Genomic DNA, 25305 nt, shown 5'->3' with positions numbered 1-25305 from the left:
GAGGTCACTTGCAGAGATTTATAAGGCAGGGCCAGACATTAAAATCTCCTTTCTAGCCACCTTCACACATTAATGCTGAGAACCCAGTTTTCCTTGAAACACACACAAGGAAATTCATTCAGATATGCTACTTAGCAGGGCGTTGTGAACATCAGAGGCATGCGCTGCTGCTCCGTGAGCTCGTGGGGGGCAGCCAGGCTGAGGCCTGCTGTGCCGCGGCCGACCTGCAGGCCTCCGAGGCTGCCTCTAGGGGAACAGCACGCAGGGATCAGTTCCAGTTTCAGGCGAAACCATTTTCATGATATTAGAGCCACCCAACATCTTGGGCTCGTTGGAGATGACGTGCCACCAGGAGGTCCAGCCGACCCGGCAGCAAGAAGCTAATGAAGGTACGATCCCAGGGAAGCAACACTGCATCGCACGATCTCTGAGCACTGGTCGACATTCTTCTTAATCCTGTAGAATTTGTCCACATACTCAGAGCGTCCCAGGAGCTCCACAAAATCTTCATCATGGGTGATTATCAGAAGCTGAAAGTTGCGCTGCTGTGAGCGACTTTTTATTATCCTGAAACAACATATTTGGGACACTTTATTACTAAAGAGAGTAAGTTTTAGAAGATACCACGAACCTCGTCAGACAGACTGTAGGGCAACCAAGCCTTTCCTGTGCTGTGCATGTTAGGCCCCCGGCTGCCTTGCGGGAAGTGGCGAGGGCTGCGGTGGCCGGGCCTCCAGTCCCACAAGCACCTCGCCCCGCCTGGGCAGTGGGACGCACTGTCTACTTCCTCTGGCCCAGGGACTGTAAGAACCACATCTCAATAATTTGGACTGCCTTCCCCAGATCAGGGTATTCCAACTAAAGAAGCTTCAAGTGTTTTAGGGACACCCTGAATGCTTGAATTTTGGAGCCTGACTTCTTTGCCTAGATTTTCTTCACATATTGCTTGCTTTCTCTGGAAGAAAATTTTAAAAATGATGAAGACAGGCAATAGGTGGGGGAATAACACTGCCTTCCTAAGAGCTGAGTCTACTTAGAATTCTGCCACCGCTAGTCACTAGATGTATCATTGCTGTGACACACAGGGGACCTGAGTGGGTGTACTGGGAACATTTTTGCTCATTATTTATATGCTAAGGCAACCAGCTGTAAGAGTGAGACTCGAAACCCTTGCAGTAGCCACTTTTATTCCTTGCCTAGAGCTGGATGCACCTGAGGCTGCAGAGCAGCAGTGGCCCTGCCTGCGGGTCCCCGCGCCCCTGAGAGGTGACTGGGGAAAGGAAGCTGGCTGTGCTGCTGTGGCCCAGGCTGGCAGGTGGGAAATCCCAGCTCTGCTCACAGGAGCCTGCCCGCCAGCCACACCTCCTCCTACCTCACAGTGCATAAGCCAGAGCCACCCAGCCACAGAGCCGACCCCACACAGACAAGTGTGGTGACAAGTGTGTGCAATTTGTCCTCCCTGCACTCTACTTAATCACTAACATGCTTTCTGAGTAAGAGCCTGGTGTTCCTCCTAACTGTGTGGTACCTGAAAACCTGGGCAGACAGTCCTAAGCCCACGACTACCACCCACAGATGTCTGGGTAGGGCAGGCCGACTCCTCTGCATGACATGGGGGTCCACAGGAAAACCCAAGTCCAGAGTCCTCACTGCAACTTCTCTTATGAGCACACTGGGGAGAGACAGGATGTGTCTGGGGCAATCCAAGTCCTTTTTAAGAAAACCTAAAGAATTACTACCAAACGATGAAATGTAGAACGTGGTTTCCCCAACAAGGAACATCTTGGAGGTTTGACTCCAGGAAGCTCTTTTTATCTTTCTTAAATGAAGATCACAAATGCTCCAAGTATGAGATACTTACTCAACCAGGGCATGTGCGAGAGATTCAATGTTTTCTCGGTCGAGGTTGGTCGTGGGCTCATCCAAGGCAAGGATGCCGCAGTTCAGACAGAACGTTTCGGCCAGTGCCAGGCGGATGATGAGGGAGGCCAGCACCTGGAGGAAGCCAGAAGTCAGTCACACAGCACCGAGTGGCCGCGGTATCACTGGGAGAGAAGGGGCAGGCGTCACAGGGTCACCGACAGCAGGGAATCTGCCACTGTGCGGGAGAGCCAGGCACCATGGCCAGGCCTTCATCCTGCCTGCGTGGAGGCGAACCAGCTGCATTCTCCCTGCTCTTCATCTGTTAGGGGAGGGAATGCTAAATGCGTGCACATACAAACACCCCAACTGCATCAAAACATGAGGTCCCAGGCTGGGATCCGAGAGGCATCACCATGTAGCTCTAAGTAATAAATGTATTGAAGGTGTAACATTAACCACCTTAACTCGACCTAGCCCTTACAGTTCTCTATAACATGTTAGAAAATGTGGACACATTGCATTTTTCCAAGCTTCTGAGAGAGCTGCCTTTAAATCTCCATATTCTACAGTCCAGAAAATGCACCAGCTGTAGTATGCTAGTCCACCCTGAAATGTGTGTAATTCTGACAAGAGGGAAAAAATTATGGGTCACAATATCAGGATGGATATAGAAGTAGTTTTGTTTATTGTTACATGCAGGAAATCTGAGCCACCACAACTACCAGGCATGGTCACGGTTAACAGAAACCTAATACCAGAACCCTCATGACTAACTGCAGCCGTCTCAGTACCAGGGACATAGGACTCAAGTGTGAAACTCTGCTGGGAACCCTAAACTACTCTGTGAACTATAAGTTCCTTTTCCCACTGACTCTGAGTTGGGGATTTTAAGAAGAGTACCGGACATGCCTTCTCTCTGAGGCCCGGGGCAGGCCGTCAGATTGCAGCAGCTGGGGCCACACTGCCCTTTTGTGGGAAAGGCACTTCCTTCCTGCCTTCGAGCCCCACCACTGCCAACCCTACCACTCCCCACACGCGGAGCCGTAGGCTGTCTCAGGCCTCAGCAACAGCAGGGCGAGGCGAGAGGGGGCCACCTCCACCAAGCACATCTATCCCCTCTCCTCGTGCCAACGCAGCTTCAACTGCTAATTAACTCTAGTCACGTAGAGTAGCTATAGGAAATCTACTTTTTTATTTTAAATCCAGAGTCCGTATTTCAAACTTCTATAAAAAGTCACCAAAGTATGTGGAGATCATGATTGTAGATCACAAATTCGTCATTTTTGCATTCTATGACTTAGATAGTAATCTGCAGATGCTTTTAAATCGGTTCCGTTGTCTGGGCTGACAATACATAATTATGTGTGGCATGTTCTTTTAAGCAAAAGCTGAAAACTACAGAAATGACTCAGATAATGTGGACCTCCTTTTCTAGGGTTTTGAAATTTTAGGAAAATCAGGGTCTATAGCTAGTATAACCTTCTACCTTTAATCTGAAAGCAGAGGGCTCACATGCCTGGGACATCCTTGCTCAGGCTTGGCTTGGTGCCCACCTGTACGCAGTGAAGGACTCGGCCTTGTTCTCGGGTGCAGGTCCTATGTTCCAAACTGCATCTCTCCAGGCTGTGCTCCTGGAGCCCCACATGGAGTCAGCTGGACTGACCTAGCACCTGTGCGCTGGGTCCGGAGCGGGGCTGGAGGCCCCATGAGGCCAGGGATGGCAGAGCCCACCTCAGATGTCTGCAGGCCTGAGCTAGGGTGGTGGAGTACACTCAGTTCTAGGTGGGTCTACTTTCTCAATGGAACTCACATATTCTAGAATGCCTCAACTGGCTTAGTCTAGGCTTAGTTCGCTACTAATATTATGAGTAATAGAATACTTACTATTAATTCTGAAACATACTTTCTCATTTTGATTTCTCTGAAAACAACACATCTGAAGGTTGTAACTACGTTTCTTCTGGTTTATTGCTATTGGTTTTGAGGCAGGATCTCACTATGTAGCCCAGGCTAGTCTTGAACTCATGGCAATCCTACTGCCTCAGCCTCCCACACGCTGGGATTATAGGCTTGTGCCACCATGCTTGGCTGTAAGTATGTTTTTCTGTGGTGGCACGTGAAATAGTGGTACTCTTTTAACTGATGCAGCAGTGGCCTCTCTGAGAAGGGTGTCTGCGACACAATAAGGGATCTTGGGCCTGTTCCACACTAGCTATCCTATGAAAAGCTTCAGGCCATCTGCGCAAAGCGTCAGCAACGCTGGCACCTGGCGGGTGGGGCATACCAGCGACAGCTGCGCCCGACTCGCCTGGCATGCTGTGAGCAGCGCTGAGGACAGCGCCGCGCCAAGGGCAGCCAGGTGCTTCCGGGGTGCTGGCCGTCCTTCTGTTCTCTCTCTGGGTTGGGTGGCTCCCGAGACTCGTAGATACCTGCCTTCTGCCCAGCACTGCAGCGTCCTCGCATGTCCAAGGCCGCATCTCCTTTCAGCATCACGACTCGGTAGTTGTAATTCCGTCTTTTATCAGAAGCTGATACGTTCTCATCGGCATCAGAGCGAATTTCTATGTATTCGATATCTACCATAGAAAGAAGACTGTCTTAGAGAAACCTCCTCTCTGTAGCGTTCTGTCACAGATGGACATCACCCAGAAAGCCCAGGAGCAGCATGTGAAGCTCATGTCACCTGGGAAAGCTCTGGCTGGGAATTCAGGACACTGCAGTCTGGGCAGAAGGACCCTGGATGTCCCCGCTCAGCCTCAGCTCTCTAAGTTTTCTCTGTGCATAGATGTCTACAGAGCAAGGTACATACTGTCAGGCCTACGAATAGAAAGTTTTATGTTTTCTTTCTCTACAAGACATTACGATAAAGATTCTTAGAGCCTCTCAGAGATGCTCAGAAGGAGGTCCATGTAATATTTTCATGAAGAGATAGTATGTGGAAGAGCTGTGGGCAGGGCTTTAGGAAGAGCTTTTATAACATACAATATTAATTACCTTGTCCACGATAGGTACTTCGCCAAAGATCACGAATAATTTTATTGATTTCTTCCATTTTCATACTGTGAAATTTCATTATTGCTCTGGAAAAAGAAGCCATTAGTACTTTAACAGAAAAATAATATGTCTTATTACATATATAATGTCTAATAATATGTAAATCATAAGTTCACTTCTTTTAGTTCAGTCCTGATTCTTTTCTACTTTCACTCCATAAAAAATATTGTACCTGTTTAAGACCTAAAAGCTGCACAACCTACCCAAAGTCTACCTGTGTAACAGCTTCTTTCTCAGGCCGTGATGGCTGATGGGAGGCCCACCGGCTACAAAGCCCCACCGAGCACAGACTGGCGCCTTCCGGAGTAGCAGTTAGCCAGGGCTTCCCAGTCCTTGGGCAAACCGGCACCTCTGACTGGCTGCCTGACCCTTCCACTACTATTACAATTGCCAAGAGCTGGCCCCTTAGGCTACTTTTACTTCTCTAATCTGTGAAGTTTCTACCAACCAGAAAGTAGCTTTGGTTCAGAAAGAATGATTTAGAAGCTTACACTGAGCTAACCTTCAGAATTTTACTTTGCCCTCTTTTCACTGAAGATACTAACTACATGCACTGGGCTGGGCATGCAGCTCAGTGGTGCAGCACCTGTCTGCTAAGGAAGTGGCCCTGGATTTCATTCCCAGAGCTACCACCAATAAGACCCACACCCACGTGCTCTTCCACTTGGTTCTTATTGGCTATCCCCCCAAAGCTCACTGCAGGTAGTAGATGTTCATAAAAATAAAAGCAGCCTGTCAAAATCTAACATTGTTCCTGCTGGAGTCACCTTTCACTAAGGAGACCTCTGGCTCTTTGGAAACAGGCTTATGAACCAATAAACGTCAACCGTGTGATAAAAGGCACCACCACCCACCCGCACAGAGGGTGTGAGGACTACTTCCACTTACAGACCTCTCATCTGATACATACAAAAAAAGAAACTGAACGTAATGCTACAGCCTCTGCAGACTCATTTCATGATCTTCTGGCTCACCAGCAAGAGAGAAAGAAATGACTCAACATAAATACATTTTAAATATCAAATGAAGGGTCACTGAGGTAGTAAAGCCTGTAAAAAAACACATTCTGCCTCTTGATGAGAGCGCCAGCCTCCATTTTCTACTTCACACATCTATCTCAGCCCAACATTTCATGCTCCTTTCAAACAGATACTAAACATCTAAGCAGTTCCTTAACACTCATAAATGTTCTCAGAACCAAATATGTACAGGCTTCTTTTTCAGAACTTTCTAAATTATGACCCTAATTTTATTGTTCTAATTTATTTATTTTTTTTTTTTGCAGTGTCAGAGACTGAAGTCAGGACCTTGCACTTGCCAGGCAAGCACTTATATTGTTCTAATTTAATGTACATTATATACATGTACTGAACCACTGCAATGCAACCCAAAAGATGTACACATTAAATGAAGCCCACATTTTGCAGCTCTTGACTGCCCACCTTTCTTTCATATAGCAGAATAACTACAATAGGGACCAGTTAGACTGTATCAGTTAGTATGGGTCAAGTTTTGCTGTAGTAACAAGAGCCCCAAAATCTCAATGACAAATCTTAAAAGAAAAAAAATTTAAATTTTCAAAAAGTTACTTCCTATTCAGGTTAAAAATCTGCAATAGCTATGATAAAGAAGCATTCTTAAAATAAGAGAACAAACCTCAGCCAGACAAATGCGTTACGGTGTGCCAGCCTGCCCTGGCTCCCTGCACACACACACTGGGCAGCAGCTGGGCTGACCGAGGTGACTACAGTCAGCTACTTACAAGAACAATGATAAGAGTGGATAATACTGATGGGCACTTACATAAGAGAGCAACGCTAAACAGTCAGATATTATCTTATTTAATCCTTACAACAATACTGCAAGTTAGATTTTATCTCCATCTCCATTTACCATTTAAAAAAGCTGACATTTGATGAAATTGGTAATTTGTTCATGACCAGAGAAAAGCGACTAGGATTTTTTTTTTTTTTTTTTTTTTTTTTGCGACTAGGATATTAACAGTCCTTAATTATGACGGTTAAAATTACAAATGATGAAAATTTCACCTCTCAAAGCTACTAGACTCATATAATTTAATGAATGTTATCAAATCTTTGACTTAAACCTAGTCCTCAAATACATAAAACTATTATGTAGCAAGGAGAAATGCAAGTAAAAAAAGTTTAGGCCTGTTTGCTCATGTAAACGGAAACAAACATTCTAAACAAAACCAAATTTAGCAGTAAATGTGCTGAAAAGAGCACATGACTGAGTGGCTTTTATCCCAACAAAGCAAAGATAGTACAACAGAAAAATAAATTTCAAGATAATTTACTGCATTAGCAGATTAAAAAAGATTTCAATAGATAAAAGAACGTTTTAAGACACTGTAGCACTGAGTTTTAATAAAAACCCCAATAAATGAAAAAGGAGGGGGCCTGCCCATTAGCTCAGTTGTTGAAGTGACTGTTTTAAACAAAGCAGTCAAGCTAAGCATGCTGTGGTTCAATCGCCAGGATCCTCAAGCTTGCCAGACCTGCCCTGACAGCATCCTGAGCCATCAAAAAAAAAGAAGAAGTAGAAAAAAAGTATCTGACAAAATTCTCCCCTCAGGTATCTATAGCAAGCAACACACTTAATATATAGGACCAGGCATTATGGTACATGCCTGGGAAGTGAGGCAGGAGGATAATACCTTTGAGCCCAGCCTAGGAAACTTTCACAGACCTCATCTCAACGTTAAAAAAAATAAAGTTCTCGTTCGCTCTCTCTCTGTCTCTGTCTCTGTCTCTGCCTGTCTGTCTCTGTCTCTCTCTAAGAACCAGAGAGAAATGCTTCCAAGTATGGCTACACTGAAGTGATGCCCTAGAGATTCTAAACCCGCTGAGTAAGAAAAAAATAAATGAAGGCTAAATGACAGGGAAAAAAAAGAAAACCATCACTGTTTTTGCAGGTGGTATAACTGCCAAGAAAATCAAGTGAAAACTAAGATTAGTAAGATGGTCAGAAATAATAGTTCTATTATCTACTTGCTAATATCATTAGGAAAGATAATAGAAAAGTGGATGCTATTTACAATGGTGATTAAAAAAAATGTATGTAGGAAGAAATTGAACAAAAAAGTACAGGATACTGAGTTAAAAGATATAAAACTTTACAACAGGACAAAAAGAACTAAACTGGAGTCAGGGAGATAGCTCAGTAAAATAAATGCTTGCCTGGCAAGCGCAAGGGCCCGAGCTCAATCACCAGTTCCACCAAAAAAAAAAAAAAGAAAAAAAACTAAACTGATTAAATAAGAGACACAGTAAGGGGTTAATAAATGAAATACTCAGTATTTCAAAGATACTCTCTTAAATAATCTATAAATATAATGTAATCCAAAGAAAAATCTCAACATTTTTAAAGCTAGTAATAAAATCTACAAGCTGAGGATAAATTTCTAAAGGGAATACAAAAGTAATGGAGCAAGCCCCTCAAAAGAGTAAAACTATCAGAAAAAAAACATTTTCATAATTATAGGATTAAGAAAACCTATATATATTTATTTATGGGCTCAGTAGAATAAGCGCCTGCCTGGCAAGCACTGGGTCCTGAGTTCAATCCCCAGCATCACCAAAAAAAGGAAACAAAACAAACAAAACCCCAAATTGTGTGTGTGTGTGTGTATAATATAAAAATGACCACAATTATATACTGTTGCTGGCAATATAAATTTCACTGGCATTAACGAAGTAAAAATGTGCACATCCTGACCCAGTAACTTCATTTCTTTTCTATGTTTGGTACAGGGTCTCACTACACAGCTTAGACTCATAGTGGTCCTCCTGTTTTCAGCCTCCCCAGTGCTGGGATTACAGGTGAGTGCCGCACACCCCATCTCGGTGGCCAGCGCAGTGTGCCCGGGGGTGGGGCTGGCCTGGCTTGTGGTGCTGGGGATGAACCCAGTCCCTGTGCTTGCCCAAGCAGGCGCTCAGTCCGCTGAGCTATCTCACCGGCCCTAGTAATTTCATTTCTATGAAGATACCTTTCTGGTATATCTGCACAAGTGTGCAAAGATATACTCTGCAGTGTAATTGGTACCAAACTTTTAAAAGCTTTCTATTAGTTCTTCATAAAATAAAGTAATACCCATCTTATAGATTAGGAAGCCATTAAAAACAATGAGGTACAGAGGGCCAGGGAGATGGCTCAGTAGAATAAGTGCTTGCCTGGCAAGTGCAAGGGCCTGAGTTCAATCTGCGGTTCCACAAAAAAAAAAAAAAAAAGAGATACATATATGAACATAAAAGAATTTCACTGTTAAGTGAGAAAAAAAAACTATTCAGAAAAAAATGAAAATATGTCACCAATGTAATAAATACTTAAGTCTCTAAATAAATGTTAGATATTATCATGGAAATGAACAAAAATCTACCCTGAAGTATGTTTTTTGATTTGCATATTCACGAAGTATGGGAAAACACAGCTTATCAGTAATAGAAGGCTGAATGAGTTAAATGGTATAAAGGATACAAAAAGGGTACAGGGCCAGAGAGATAGCTCAGTGACATAAGCACCTGCCTGGCAAGCACAAGGTGCAAGTTCTAGTCCTGGTACCACCGGGGGAGGTGGAGAAGTACAAAGCAAGAGAGTACAATGAAAGGACAAATCATTGGTGTGCAAGGGCTTAAGGGAGAAACAGACAAGAAAATGTGGGTATCTCAAGGGATCAAAATTGTTCAGTTTTATCAGCCTAGCAAGCAGTGAGTCTTTCTAAAGTGGAAGTCTTTCTGAAGCGATGAGATTGAGTCATCACCTTTAGAAAGGCTAACCTGGCAGAAATATAAAGGGTGTGTGTGGAGAGAAACGCTGGTGAATTTGATACAGTTCTCATTTTTATATTTCCTGCTTTAATATTTTTATATTTTCATCATCTTAAAATTAATGAAAATTATGGAATTTTCAGTTATCCTATACTAACTACATATTTGGACTGTCAGTGGTGACCGAACTCACCAATTATGGAGCTTCCCTCCTCCTTCCCTCCCTCACACACAACGCAGCATTACAACGGGACAATCTTGGGCCAGTCTCCAGTCTCCTTCCCGATTCTTTTTGCATTATGGCCTTTCTTTGAATACATGATACTGTCACGTAGGCCGGCCGGCCTGCCTGCCTGCCTGCCTGCCTGCCTGCCTGCCTGCCTGCCTGCCTGCCTGCCTGCCTGCCTTCCTTCCTTCCTTCCTTCCTTCCTTCCTTCCTTTCTTTCTTTCCTTCCTTCCTTCCTTCCTTCCTTCCTTCCTTCCTTCCTTCCTTTTTTTTTTTTGGAACGAGGGATTGAACTCAGGCCCTTGTGCTTGCCAGGAAGTGCTTGCTCTACTGAGCCATCTCCCTGGCCCCCTTTCTCTTCCTTCTGTGGGGCTCTAATTTCAATAACATGTCTCCCACTAATCATAATGGTGACGATGCTGATGACGGACCTCCTGGCTGGCATTTTGCTCTCCTGTATTCAATTATTTCATCTATTAGACCTAATCTAGACTGTGACTTTGTGAACTCTGTTATTTCGAATAAATAACAAATGTTCGGCACTGTTTGGTCCAGCAGGTGCACACATATTTGTAATAATAAGCTTTTCTTGGTTTCATTAGAGGACAGCCTTTGGATATGAACTTTGTCACCACCACCCATACAATTATAATCACTGACCACTATTGGAGTTTGTAAAGTTTCATTTCTTCTTTCAAGTTCTAGCCTTTCTTGATGGACAGCTGACAATAAGGAGATGCCTTTTTTGATGTCTTTCCATTTCATAACAGACTTTCCTCTCTGATCTGCTAACATTTCTCCCTTTCTCAGTTTTCTCTTTTGCAGCTCTTTTGACGCTTCCTGCCTATTCAGTCTCAGGGTCCCAAACGAGCCCATTCTGTATCATAAATGAATAGCGCTGACTTTAGCAGAAGTAAAATTATATATTAGGTATTTACAGTAAGTTATTTTAATAGAGTATAGCAGAAATTATAGGTTATTTTTTAACAGTAAAATAAACACAAATTAGTGACAAAATAACCAGAAATTACTAGATTTCACTAGAAACAAACATCAAAGATAAATACAATGTTTTTTTTGGGTGGTACCAGGGATGGAACTTAGGACTCTGCACATGCCAGGCAAGCACTTATTCCACTAAACTATCTCCCCAGCCCTAAATACAATGTTTTAAGTAAAGTAGGAAAACAATCAGTCAACATAGCTGGATATGTTGGCACATGCCTGTAATTCCACCACTCAGGGGGCTGATGCAGGCCTGCCATGAGTTTGACCAAACTGCACTATACAGCAAGACCTTGTCTAAAAAAAAAAAGAAAGAAAGAAAAGTCTATATGCCTATATAAAACAAACAGATGCAGGAGTGTATCTCATACTAAGAACTGAGTGGTTGAAATGACAGCTGCTAGAGCGACACTTGGCATAGCACATAAACAAGCACGCTGCCTGAGTGACACACAGGGTAAGCTGTTACGCAGTTAGGCTGGAGTGGTGGGAAAATGACAGCTCTGAAACAGTACTACCTGGGGAGGTCGGGCAGCTGACTGCAGACCGAGACGGTGCGCCAGCTCGCTGCACACACATCAGCACCTGGATTTTATAGGGAGTTAGCAAGACACACTTGAAAGAATGTCCTTGCCTCCCGAGGCAGGTCTGAATTTCACAGGTTAGACACTACTGTGGCTAGGTGGTTATCTGGCTCGTGTGTCAGCCACACCCCTGCCTGGAGTGTGCATCTCATCTGCTTAGCTGCTGATACAAACTGATGTGAGGTGATCTGCTTTCTTTGTGAAAACTTGTTTCCAAAAGTGAGTCTGAAAGAATTAAACATTTCAATAAAATCCACTGTGGTGTGTGTGTGTGTGTGTGTAACCGGGGATTGAACTCAGGCCTCTGCACTTGCCAGGGATGCGCTTATTCCACTGAGCCTGTACTAAATACATTTTAAAAAAAATACTTAAGTTAGTGAAAATTAAAATTAGAAAAAGCCAGAAAAGATTACTCTTACAAAACATGTTTTTTGATTCTGTGTTATCCTTTTTTTTTTTTTTTTTTTTAATTTTAGGGAAGGGTCTACACGGTGTTCAGGGTCTCACTACTAGATCAGACTTGTAGTGATCTGCCTGTTTACAGCCTTCCAAGAGCTGGGATTACAGCTGCGTGCCACCAAGTCCAGTCTCAACAGTGCGTCCCAGGGGTGGGACCAGCAAGGCAGGCCAGGGGATTGAACCCATGGCCCCTAGTTGCAGGCACTTTAATCCACTGAGCTATTTGGCCAGCCTTCATTTTTGTATCTGAAATTATACTGAACTTTGAGATTCATAGGTTGTTGAAAAAAATGGCTGGGACCATTAGCTATTGTTGTACCAGCTCTTCTTCTGTGCCACCCTGAATTTCACACTGGGAATTCCTGGCCTTCCCGCATTTGGAATAGTAATTAAACTCAAAATTTTAAATTTAAGCTGCATATTTAAAAGAAGTGATCCAGTTTCAAGATAAAACCCTTAAAATTTAGTTTCCATTAGCTAGAATCCTAACCTTCAGCTTTTAAATCTGAGTATCAGACAATAGTTAAACCACTGCTGCAGGATAAACATGTTTTTAAAAACCTGAGGCAGATGTGAATCCCACTGGCTGTCTTTGGTTCAGTAACCTCCCCTCAGTAGGATGCTACTGCAACGAGACCACGGTGAGGCCACAAGGCCAGCCCTGGATAACCCTCACGGAGGCCCCCCGAGTGCCAGGACTCGGGCGGGGCTCTAAGCAGCCTCACATTTGGCTGAAAGTTCAGTCTCACAATATGACCTACTACACAACACAGCACATCTGGGAGAAAGGGGAGAGAAGGACATTTGGGGCACAGAACACAATACTTTGAGTGATACAATCCTGAAACATTTAACTTAATGCATTCTATGGGTATGAGGTAATACATCCTAAATGATGCCCATTTTCCCCTGCTCATCAGGTGTCTCTGAACACAACCAGTGCTTATACTTACTGATGTTTTTAGATTACTAATAATAGATGGTAATCAGCTTTTCTTGAAAATGCACTGCTGTATTTCCTGTGTTACCTTAAATAGACAGCTAAATGCAACAATATACTGATCGCATGCCTTATTGTAAGAGGTGAAAGAATGAGGGAAACTTTAGACCTTATTTTCTTCTAGAGGAGAAAGCAAATTTGAGCTCACAAAATAAGCCTTGAAAAGTCTAGTTTGTAAACATAAGCCCACAGAGACTCATCTCTGGGGAAATTTGTACCACTTCTCATTCAGAAGAATCCATCTGATTATCAGGTAACAGAGCTCAGTAAACAGCCTGGCTTAGTTGTTTAAGCAGCCCTAAATTGCTGGAAAGCACCCTACATGGCTCCATCTGTGGGCACGCCTGGCTCCACCAAGCTCTTTTTTCACGTCTTCACCTGCTCAGTGTGACAACTCTGTGACTAACGTACTTTTCTCTAAAGAATGCCCTTCCTTCTTTACTCAAGGGCCAGAGCAAGCACACTGCAGAGCACTTAGCTCCCCTTGGACCATCAAACACAGTGGTACCACAGTTCACAAATTTAATTCATTCAGGATTTTTGGCATAGATAGCCATGTTTTGTGTTCCTGCAGGAAAGATGGCCATGGTCATGTTTGTCACCCAATGCAGTTTGCAAATAAAAGCATTCCTGAGCCAAGGTATCACTGTTGTGTGGAAGAGGGACAGGGTGTGATATACCTGTATTCTCTGGTGACTGCATGCTGGAGGAGGAAGAGCTGAATAAATGTGTGCCTTCTTGTGGGAACTCCTCTGGGTCCTGCCGAAACTGCTCCCCAGGTATGCAGAGACAGCAGCAGGCTACCGTGGGTAGCCTTCACTTCACAGTTAACACAGGAAAACCAAGTCTGCAGGGCAATGTGCCAGAGAGGAAGAGCAGACTTGCAGTCGACTTACAAGTACAAATTTACAATAGAACCTCCCTAACGTGGTCCCCCAGTCCCTCTAGGTATGCCCCCTATCCTGGCCACCCTTCACAGCAGAACTTACTATGTCCATTTCTTGCCACTCATTTTCTCCTCAGCAAACCTCAACTGGGTCACTGACTGCTCCTCAAAGGCAATAACAACCTCCATTTTACCAAATTCAGGGGCTACTTCTTAGTCCTAATCTTAGCCTTTCAATTAGTTAAGTAACTTACACTTTTTTTTTTTTTTTTTTTTTAATGTTTTAGTACAAGGTCTACAGGATCTCACTATACAGATCAGACTCCTGTGCTTTAGTTGCTGAGCTATCTGGCTGGCCTTTCATCATCCTTTCTGAGGTTCTGAAATTTCTCAGTCTTAAACCTAAAGCTGAGTAACAAGTCAAGTATCTCAGCCTTAGAAAATTCAGTGAAAAGGAGATTTAGGTAGAAGCTCTAAATTCATCAAAGCTCAATTTCTGGTTCAGTGCTAGAAAAAAACCAAGTTCTAGTACAATAGTTTGGAATCTTATTAAATGTTTCATCTAATTTCACTACTTTTTAATGGCTTTTTTTAATGCTTACACTCATATCCTAGAGAACAAATATTAAAATCATGTTTGTTAGCAGTTAATGATTTACAAAGTCTTCTATGTTAGCTTTTTTTTTTTTTTGCGGAACCGGGGATTGAACTCAGAACTGTACGCTTGCCAGGGAAGCGTTTATTCTACTGAGCCATCTCCCCAGCCCTATGTTTGCTTTTAACAAATTAAACTGCCCTAAATTGATCCCTCCTGGCACTATCTCTGAGAGAAAATGAAAAGTTCAATTTTTTTTTTTTTTTGGTAGAACCGGGGATTGAACTCAGACCCTTTCACTTGCCAGACAAGCGCTTATTCTACTGAGCCATCTCCTTGGCCCCAAAAGGTTCAAAATTTAACCCTAGGAACTCTCTAAAAGACCTTGCATTTGGTGGCTAGGCAAGCTTCCAGGCGAAAGTGAATTCCAATAAAACCATGCAGATGAAATGATTAATCCTCCTATTCCCTCTTTCCTTTCTAATGCCTCCCTTGCATCGCTGGCACTGAGAATGTCACCTTGGCTATTGCTTTTCGGCCTTCCAAAGGTTGGGATTACAGGTGTGCGTCACCACATCCAGTCTCAGTGGCTGCCTCAGCTTGCCCCAGGGGCAGGGCCAGCACAGCAGGCCAGGGCTTGAACCCCCAGCCCTTGTGTCTGCTTATTAAGCAGGCGCTTTAATCCCCTGAGCTATCTGGCCAGTCCTACTCTTGGTTTTCAAGGCCATACCTTTAAAATTTTTTCCCACCTTACTAACTGCCAATTTACTGCATTTGCAAACATACTCTTGAGATCATTCCCTTCTCAATGTAGTCATTTCAAATGTAATCTTATCCTATGATTTTTTTGCAGGGGAGGCAGAACCAGGGATTTAACTCAGACCCTTATGCTCGACAGGGAAGCACTTATTCCACTGAGCCATCTCCCCGGCCCTTATCCTAGGATTTTATTTGTCATTTCATTTGTTTATTTGTTTATTCATTGCAGTACCGGGGATTGAACTCAGGATCCTGTGCTTGCTAGGCAAGCACTTATTCCACTGAACTATCTCCCCGGCCCCCTATCCTAGGATTTTAAAGGTCACATATATATTGATGACTCTCAAGTTCATAGTGCTTCCCTGGACTCCAAGACCCTGGACTGCAGGTACACCTGCCTACTTCTCCACTGAAGTTCTACATACACAAAGTGAAAGCGCCCAACATGGAGGAACTCCCCATTTCCCTCCTTGCCACTTAAAAGAATGGCAACTTGTTTCGCTAAGATCCTCTGCTCAGGTACAAACGTATAAATAACCACTGATTCTTTCCTTTCCTTTCTTCTCTACATGCAATCCAAAAGCAAGGCCTATCAACTATCTCCAGCACTTGTCACCTTCCTCCACTGCCCTAGCCGCTCGTAGCACTCGCTCCTGGTCAGCACAGCGGTCTCAAAGGCTGCTCATTTCTTTTCTTTTTTTTTTTGCGGAACCAGGGATTGAACTCAGGCCCTTGCGCTTGCCAGGGAAGCGCTTATTCCACTGAGCCATCTCCCTGGCCCCAGGCTGCTCATTTCTAACCTTGCCTCTTACAGTCTCTTCTCCACAGAGCTGCCAGTGCAGTTTCGTCAGACAACACTGTTTCTCTGTCTTCCCGATGCACTTAAAGCAAAACCAGCTTGGCACAGCCCCCTGGCACAACACATCCTGGAATCCATGGGTCTCTGACCACATTCCCCCCATACTTCCCTTCTTCCTGTTCCCTGAACATATCCTGTTTGTAAAGGTGTTGGGGCCACAATGTTAGTCACTCTCGTCCCGTGGAGTGCCATGTCCTTACACCTTGTATACCTTGCTTCCTTGCATCCATCAGGTCCCAGCTTTAATGTCAGACCCTCAGAAAACGTCTCAGAAAAGGCCTCAAGAAGTACCTCAGTTACTCTCACACCATTTTCACTGTAACGGCGATCATTACTTGTCATCCTGTTAATTTTCTGTTTATTCATCCTTCTATACTTAGAACCTAGCAGAGTATCAGGCATGTGCTCAAACCCTAATATCAACATATATCATGCATATTTGTTCACAAATCACTGAATTATAAAATATGTAAAAATTAATAATTATTGCGGAGGGGGCCAGGAAGATAGCTCAGTGGCTTAACTGCCTGCCTGGCACATGCAAGGTCCTTAGTTCGATCCCCGGTACCACACACACACACGCACACACACACGCACACAAACAATTATGGGGACAGCAGTGGACTAAGCACCTTCTTAAGCACAGGGACCAGGATTTGATCCTCAGCACTACATGCCACGCCATCCCTGCCCCCAGGCATGCTGAGCTAGCCACTGAGTCTGGGTGTGGTGGTGCACCCCTGTAATCCCAGCGCTGGGGAGGCTGAGAACAGGAGGATCACTGAGTCCAAGCTACGTAGTGAGACCCTGTACCAAATACATTAAAAATAAATAAACAAACATATACATAAATGATGTAAATAAGTGAGCTAAATAACAGTTAAAACATGATTACATGAAGGAAGACAACAGTATAAAATACAGTAGCGTATCACTGTCTCTAGGACCTGGACTTGTAATACCTGTAAAACTTAGTGAAGAGAAACGGAAGAAAAGCTCCAAAAATTAAGAAAGAGCCAACAGGAAAACTAGAAATGGAAGAAACTGAAGACAATGCAGGGAAAAGAAGGAAGCAGTCTGGTTAGGCGTAGCAATGCATGCCTGTAATCCCAGAATTCTGAGGCATGAGGATCATTGTGGGTTCAAGACCAGGCTGAGCTACAAAGTGAGCTCAAGGCCAGCCTGAACTGCATAGTGAAACCCTATCTCAAAAAGACAAAAATAAATTTAAAAATAAATAAAATAAAGGAAACAGTCTAGAATACTAACTCTGGCTTCTGTGGGGAACAGGGGATCTCTACTAAGAAAAAAGCAAACAAATTTAAAGATTGGCAAACCCAAGGATAAACAATTGACCAGGTTTTACTCTGAAAGTAACTCCTGCATGGCAGACTAGAATCACAAAAAAAATTCATGGCAGTGACTACCATATTTCAGAATGATTAACTAGGAGCCATTCTGGAAAGGCTCAAGACAGCTAGTCCAAAAATCAGAAGCCACAGAACAAATACACATCAGGGATTTTGAGGCCACCCCACTGCAGTGACTGGGTGGGAGATGGCCACAAGAGTCAGTCACAGAGAGGGTGCAGGCCCCTGAAAAGTTTAAGGAGTCATGAGCTCATGCCTGGAGAGACTGGTGGTCCTGCTATCTGTGACAAGGAGCCAGGCTGGTTTCTTGTGGTGCACAGGACTGAATGTGCTGGCCCTGAGTTCAACTGACTGCTCGCCTCCCCCAGCCAGTCTCCTCCCTCCATCCAGCACAAAGCTCCATGGTTGGTTTGCTTCTCCCATCTGCTAGTGTGATCAGGGATATGCCTTGGCATGGAGAATTGCCACAGTTGGGGTATAAGACAAAGGGGCTTCTGGAGTATGGTGCTAGATAAAAAGTACAGCCACAGCACTACAAATAAAGCAGTGGTTTGAGGTGAGCGGAATGACATGGAAAATAGGACTGGCCAGAGTAAAGCACCACTGAGCAGGCCTCTCTGATAACCACACCCTGCAGGAAAGTCAGGCACATTACTCAGCATTCACACAGAAGTGTGTTAACAAGACTGACAAATGGCATCAAACACCTGTTACAGAAATCACAGCAGAAAACTTTCCAAGTATGGGGAAATAATTTAACAGGTAAGATACACCAAATCCCAAATTACAGGTCAATTAAAAAAAAAAAAAAAAAGAACTTCTCAAAACATCACAATCAAAATCCCAGAAATCAACACAAGGACAGAATATTAAAAGCTGTTAAGAGAAAAGCAACAAATAACTGATAAATGTAAGCCCATTAGAATTCCAGTAGCCCTTTCAACCCAAACTTTTAAAGGCCAAGAGAACCTAGAGTGAAGTTTTCTAAGCCCTGTAAGGAAAGAACTTTCATCTCAGACTAACATATCCTGTGAAAGTACTTTTCAAAACTGATGGAAAAATAAGATCCTTCTATGACAAAGAGCACCTTAAGAAATTCATGACCACCGAGCCAACGCTTCAAAAAATTCTCAAAGATACCCTAAAATAAGACAAGACAAAAATGCCAAAAATCCCAGTGATATGAATACATCAAATAAGATGAACAGTTAAGCACAAGGGTGAGAAAAAAGAACAGTAAAGGAAACTAATGCAATGATAAGAGCACTACCTTTCCCTAATAACTCAATATGGAAGATCTAAATTCCCTATTCAAAAGCTACAAGTTGATAGACTGGATCAAAAACAAAACCCAATGGTATACTGCATACAAGAAACACACTGAAATTATAAAGAACCTCACCAACTAAAAATATCAAAGAACAGAAAACAACAACAAAAAGAATAGAAAACAATATTCTATGTACTAGGAGCATATAAATGAGCAGGGGTAGCTATCCTATTTTCAAACAAAGTAGACTTCCAGCCACAATTGATCAGAAGAGGCAAAGAACCATCACTATATGTTGGTTAAGGGAACAATTCATTTGAAAGAGGTAACAACTGTAAATATATATGCATGGAATACTGGCATGTCCAAAGTCCTAAAACAAAAAGTACTGACATAAAAGACAATATAAACATTAACACAATTATAGTAGGAAAGGTAAGCCCACTATATACAAATACACAAATAAGTTAATTTTAAAAATCAATAAAAAATATCAGAAATGAAGCATATTTTTGAAAAAAGGGATGTAACATATTATCTACACAATATTTTACCCAATAACAAAATACACTGTTCTCATCAGCACCTAACATTTTCTTCAAAACAGACATACACTAGCCCATGAAACATGGTTAAATAAACAAAATGAAATTATCACACACATACTATCATAGTGTAATGAACTAGAATCAATGGCAAAAGAAGCCAGGAAAATTATGCAAACACCAATAGTATAAATGATACACTAATGAATAAATGATGAATCATGGAAGAAACTAAACAAATTAGAAAAAGACATAAAAAGGGTATGTATATGAAAGGATCAAATGATAATCCCAGTGTAACATACATTGGGAAACAAACAAAGGGGTCCTAAGAGGGAAGCACACCATGACCAAGTAGGATTCATCCCAGGGATGCAGGGTGGTTCAACATATGCAAATCAATAATGTAATACACCATATTAACAGAGCCAAAGATTAAAAACTGATCATCTCAATAGATGCAGAAAAGGTTTTTAACAAAGTTTAACACCCACTTATTATTAAAAACCCTACAGAAAAAATGGAATAGAAGGTCTTTATCTCTTACACACCTATAATATCCAATAACGGAACTTAGAAAAAATGGGGTATACCGATGAATGTCCATTTTGTATCTGTGTATTCAAAGAGGTTGGGATAGATATATAGTTGCATTCTCTTAATGAATAGAATGATTTGTTCTAATGGTGTTTGTAAATAGGATCACAAGTCCGCATCTTGTATAGCAACTAACCACTAAAAAGAATATATGCAGTGTATTATTTGTTGAAACTGTACTTCCGATTTGATTTGAAACTGTCTCATTGCTATCTGTTTATCAATAAAACTTTGAAAAAAAAAAAGGTCTTTATCTCAATCTGATAAAAGCCAACTATGACAAACCAACAGCCAACATCATTGTAAATGCACAAAAACTGAAACTTTCTAAAATCAGGGACAAGACATGGATATCCATTGTCTCCACTCTTACTCAACACAGTCCTGGAAACTAGCCAGAGATATTAAACAAGAGAAATAAAAGGAATATAGGAAAGGAAGAAGTTAACCATTATTTGCAGATGACATGATATTCTGTATGGAAGCCCCCCAAAACTCCACTAAAATACTGCCAGATTTAATAAATTTACTAGGGTAGCTGGATACAAAGTCAGCACTCAAAAATCAACAGCCTTCCTGTACATGAATTACAAATTCACTGAGAGAAAAATTAGAGAAACAACACCTTTCACAAGAGTGCAAACAAAACAAAACAAAACTAGGAATCAATCTAATGAAGGATGTAAAAAGACCTCGACACTGAAAACTACAGTACTCTGAAAAAGGAGATTGAAGTTGATATTGGAAAATGGGATGCTATCTCTTGTTCTTGGGTAGAAAGAACCAATATAGTGAAAATGGCCATCCTTCCAAAACTTACACAGAGTTAATGCGATTCCAATCAAAATTCCAACAGTATACCACACAGAATTAGAGAAAACGATCCTAAAATTAAATTGGAACCAGGAGAGACCTAGAAAAGCAACCATTCTGGGCAATAAAGGCAAGACAGGGAGCATTACAATCCCTGACTTAAAATTATACTATAAAGCTATGTGACTTAAAAACCAAACAGTTCTAGCTGCCATCTTGGGTCCCCGCATGTGTGCGCCTAATCTCAGCTGGTCCGCCCGAGACCCCCTGAGCGCCAGCCCTAGTCCCCCGTGTTGCCCCATATCCGCTCCGACAAGATGAAAGAAACTATCATGAACCAGAAAAAACTCGCCAAACTGCAGGCACAAGTGTGCATTGGTGGGAAAGGAACTGCTCGCAGAAAGAAGAATGTGGTTCACAGAATGGCCACAGCAGATGATAAAAAACTTCAGTTCTCATTAAAGAAGTTAGGGGTAAACAATATCTCTGGTATTGAAGAGGTGAATATGTTTACAAACCAGGGAACAGTTATCCACTTCAACAACCCAAAAGTTCAGGCGTCTCTGGCAGCAAACACTTTCACCATTACAGGCCATGCTGAGACGAAACAACTGACAGAAATGCTACCCAGCATCTTGAACCAGCTTGGTGCAGACAGTCTGACTAGCTTAAGGAGACTGGCTGAAGCTCTGCCCGAGCAAGCTGTGGATGGGAAAGCACCGCTTGCTACTGGAGAAGATGATGATGAGGTTCCAGATCTTGTGGAGAATTTTGATGAGGCTTCTAAGAATGAGGCAAACTGAACTAAGGCAGCTTCTGAAAAAGATCAAACTTGGAAGAAATTACTGGGAGCTGCTATTTTATATTACGACTGCTTTTTAAAATTGTTTTTGTTTATGGATCTGATAAAATCTAGATCTCTAATATTTTTTAAGCCCAAGCCTCTTGGACACTGCAGCTCTTTTCAGTTTTTGCTTACATACAATTCATTCTTTGCAGCCAATTAAGCTGGAGAAGCCTGGGAATGAAATTTGAAACAGATTAATAAAAAACAAAACAAAAAACAAAAACCAGCATGGTACTGGCAAAAAACAGATCTGAAAATCAATGGAACAGACCAGAAGATGAAGAAACAATTCCAACATAGTCACTTATTTTTGACAAAAGTGCCAAACACATTCACTAGAAGAAAGATAGCCTCTTTAATAAATGGTGCTAGAAGGACCAGACAGCTTAGCAGACTAAAGCACCTGCTTCAGCAGAGCACAGTGGCTGGGGCTCGATCCCTGGTGTGCTGTGCCGGCCCCGCTTGTGCAGTACGCTAAAATAGTGACTGAGGCTGGGCGTGGTGGCACACACCTGTAATACCAGCTCTTGGGAGGCTAAAAACAGGAGAATCACTATGAGTCCGATCTATGTAGTAAGACTGTGTAGACCGTGTCCTAAATGTAGAAAAATAAATAAATGGTGCTAGAAAAACTGGCCCTGCACAAGCTGAAGATTTACATTGAACTTGTATCTTTCAACATGCACTAAACTACATTAAAAATGGATCAAAAATCTAAATATTAAAACAGAAACATTAAATCTGCTGGAAGATAAAATAGGTAAAACTCTTGAAGATACTGGTGTAGGCAAAGACTTCAAATTTGTGTGTTTCTTGGTGCCAGGAATTGAACTCAAGATCTCCCACTTGCCAGGCAAGTGTCGTGCCACTTAGCATATATAACTCTGGCTCCCAGCAAAGACTATGAATAAAACTGCGCAGGAACTATCATAAAGAATCAACAACTGTGATATCTTATTAAAAAGCTTTAGCACAGCAAGAGAAACCACCAATACAGTAAAGAGAGACAACCCACAAGCTGGGAAAAAAATGTCTGCCAGCTTTTCCTCAGCCAAAGGGTTACTATGGAGAACGTAAAAAGAGCATGGGAGGGGCCAGGGAGATAGCTCAGTAGAATAAGTACTTGCTTGACAAGCGCAGCGTCCTGAGTTCAATTCCTGGTATCCAAAAAAAAAAAAAAAAAAGAGCGTGGGAAACTGAACTAAATACACACTTCTCAGATGAAGACATACAAGTACCAAATAAATATATGAAAAAATGTTCAACATCACTGGTCATCTGAAATGGAAATTAAAACAACACTGAGATTCCATCTCTCCCCAGAAAGGAAGATGGTTATCAACAAATCAACCAATAACAAATGCTGTCGGGGCTGTGGGGAATAAGGAATCCTTTTCCACTGTTGGTGCTAGTGCAGACTGGTACAACCACTATGGAAATCAGTGTGGAGATTCTTCAAGGAACTAGGATTGGAGGTCCCATTTGCCTCAGCTATTCCCCTTCTTGGTATTTTCCCAGAATTAAAAACATACTACAGTGATATATGTGCACACACACTCATAGCAGCACAACTGTAATAGTTAGATCTTGGACATAAAGGTTCACCAACCACGGAATGGATAAAAAGATGTGATCTCTTTATTTAATAGAGTATTACTCAGCCACAAAGCAGGATAAACTGTAGACTTTTATAGGTAAATGGATGTAACTTGAGACCATACATGAAATAAACCAGATGCACATATGTAAACATATTGTCTCATACTGTCTCCCTAGTGTGGGAAGCTGAAAAAAAGATCCAAAATATACAATAAACATTGTAAAATGGGAAAAAACTTCAAAACGGAAGAGGAACTGGATTGGGGTAATAGAGAAAAGAAGGGAAAAGCAAAAAGAAAATTATCTATCTATGAAAGTTAAAAGTTATACTATTAATTTTTCTTAGCTTATTGAAAAGTTTGTGCTAATACTGTTTAGACAAATGCAGTCGACACACAACAAGTATTTATGTTAGGGTCTGCTCTGCAAGCCTCCAACTTTGTGTAGAGGACAGACATGTGCAAGCAAGATGTGTTTTGTCACTTGGCACCATTTGGAAGCCTTGAATTATGTTATCCAAACAAGCCAGAGTATAGGGAGCTTGGGCTCCACTGTCTAGTATGCTCTGCCTTAAGGTTTTTTTTTTGTTATTTTTTTGGCAGAACCGGGGATTGAACTCAGGCCCTTGCGCTTGCCAGGAAAGCGCTTATTCTACCGAGCCATCTCCCCAGCAAGCCCCGACTTTGGAGCATTTAATTTTTAAGAATGTTTGAACAGGAATAGTAGAAACCATTATTTTCTTAATAAAGTTAAGTTCCTTAGTGCTACTACACAATTTAAGAGTTAAAGAATAGATTATGATAGGGAAAGCTGGAATAAATTTCCTCTAAGTTATTCATTGTACCATATTGAATGCTATTATGGATTTAAATTTTTCTCACTTTACAGTTGAAGAAATGCAAATGTAGAATGTTTAAATAATGTATTTTGTACAATTGGTGTTCAAATACAGTTTCTAGGGCAAAATATTTTAACTATCCAGTATGGATTTTTGAGGTCTTACAAAATAACTTATTTATTTAGAGATCAGTCTTACTGTGTAGTTCAAACTGGCCTTTACCTCCCAAGTAGTCTAGGTTGGTCTCGAACTTTCCATTGACCCTCCTGGCTCAGCCAGTCAAGTGCTGGGATCACAGGTGTGCACCATCACACCCACCACCAACTTTCATAGGAAGTCCACTGTCCTGCTTTGTAACACCCAGGTTTACTTTTCCACCACAACTAATTTATCTTATTCCATACAGTAATTTTTTATTGATAATGGCCTGTTTTTGTTTTTGTTTGTTTTTTATGTATTTGGTACAGAGTTTCACTATTCAGCTAGGACTCAAGTAATGTTCCTCCTGTTTTCAGCCTCTCCAGTGCTAGCTAGCATTACAGGGCTGAGCCACATACCTGGTCTCCTGGCTGGCTCAGCATGCTGAGTGTGGGGCTGGCACAGCATGTGATGCCAGGGAAGGAACTCTGGTCCCTGTGCTTGCCTAAGCAGGTGCTTAGTTCATTGAGCTATCTTGCTGGTCTGATAATGGCCTGTTTTGAGTAGTCTTTAAATAAACTTACAATGTCCTTGCTAGTAGGGACTGCACATCCTACCGCTTTGGTCTCAACAAATGTTTTGTACTGAGTTTATTAAATTCAAAACATCTAGTGCTAAACAATCAAAAAGTAGTAAAAACTGCCCACATGTATAAATGAGGTAGGTGAAGACTATAAAGAAAAGAAAAAGCAATCAAGGTGTATATATGTAGACTACTGGGTAAGACCTTTTCAGTAAGTCTTGCCTATGCTCTTGAGAACCTTGCATTCTCACCAAAATTGCACACAAAGATCAGGCGCATTTCTGTATACCTTTAGTGAATTATATTAAAAAAATGAGGAAAGCAACCTTTTAACAAATTGTTGAGGGACTGGGGAGATGGCTCAGTGGAATAAGCGCTTCCCTGGCAAGCACGCTGAGCTGGTCGCAGAGACCTGGTGAGGTGGCACATGCCTGTCATGCCAGAGCTGGGGAGGCCGAGACAGGAGGATCACTACAAGTCCGTGTAGCACAATGAGCCCCTGTACTAAATAAATAAATAGATAGATAAATGACTTTATATTTAACAAAAGAGGAGAAGGATGTCTACAAAGAAAAACTAAAAAAAAAAAAAAGGATGTCTACAAAGAAAAACTAAAAAAAAAAAAAAA

The 25305-nt window shown here is 42.0% G+C and overlaps 1 protein-coding gene and 1 pseudogene across 2 annotated transcripts in view; one reads left to right on the top strand and one right to left on the bottom strand.

Moving 5' to 3' along the window:
• Positions 1–25305, bottom strand: part of Rad50 (RAD50 double strand break repair protein) — a 73998-nt gene continuing 48693 nt past the window's right edge. The window contains exons 17-20 of one of the 2 annotated variants that reach the window (XM_023713213.1): positions 4858–4943; positions 4297–4439; positions 1862–1995; positions 1–567 (exon numbers count right to left, since the gene is read on the bottom strand). In XM_023713213.1, the coding sequence (XP_023568981.1) occupies positions 381–567; positions 1862–1995; positions 4297–4439; positions 4858–4943 (550 nt within the window). In that variant the 3' untranslated portion in view covers positions 1–380. Of the gene's footprint in view, positions 568–1861; positions 1996–4296; positions 4440–4857; positions 4944–14428; positions 14439–25305 lie in introns of those variants that run through there. The other variant, XM_023713214.1, reaches the window with a different exon arrangement.
• LOC101586204 lies at positions 20990–21475 on the top strand (annotated as a pseudogene).

This window comes from Octodon degus, unplaced genomic scaffold (genome assembly GCF_000260255.1).
Source record: "Octodon degus isolate 3935 unplaced genomic scaffold, OctDeg1.0 scaffold00029, whole genome shotgun sequence".
Lineage (NCBI taxonomy): Eukaryota > Metazoa > Chordata > Mammalia > Rodentia > Octodontidae > Octodon > Octodon degus.
This window is presented reverse-complemented; position numbering and strand designations above follow the sequence as displayed.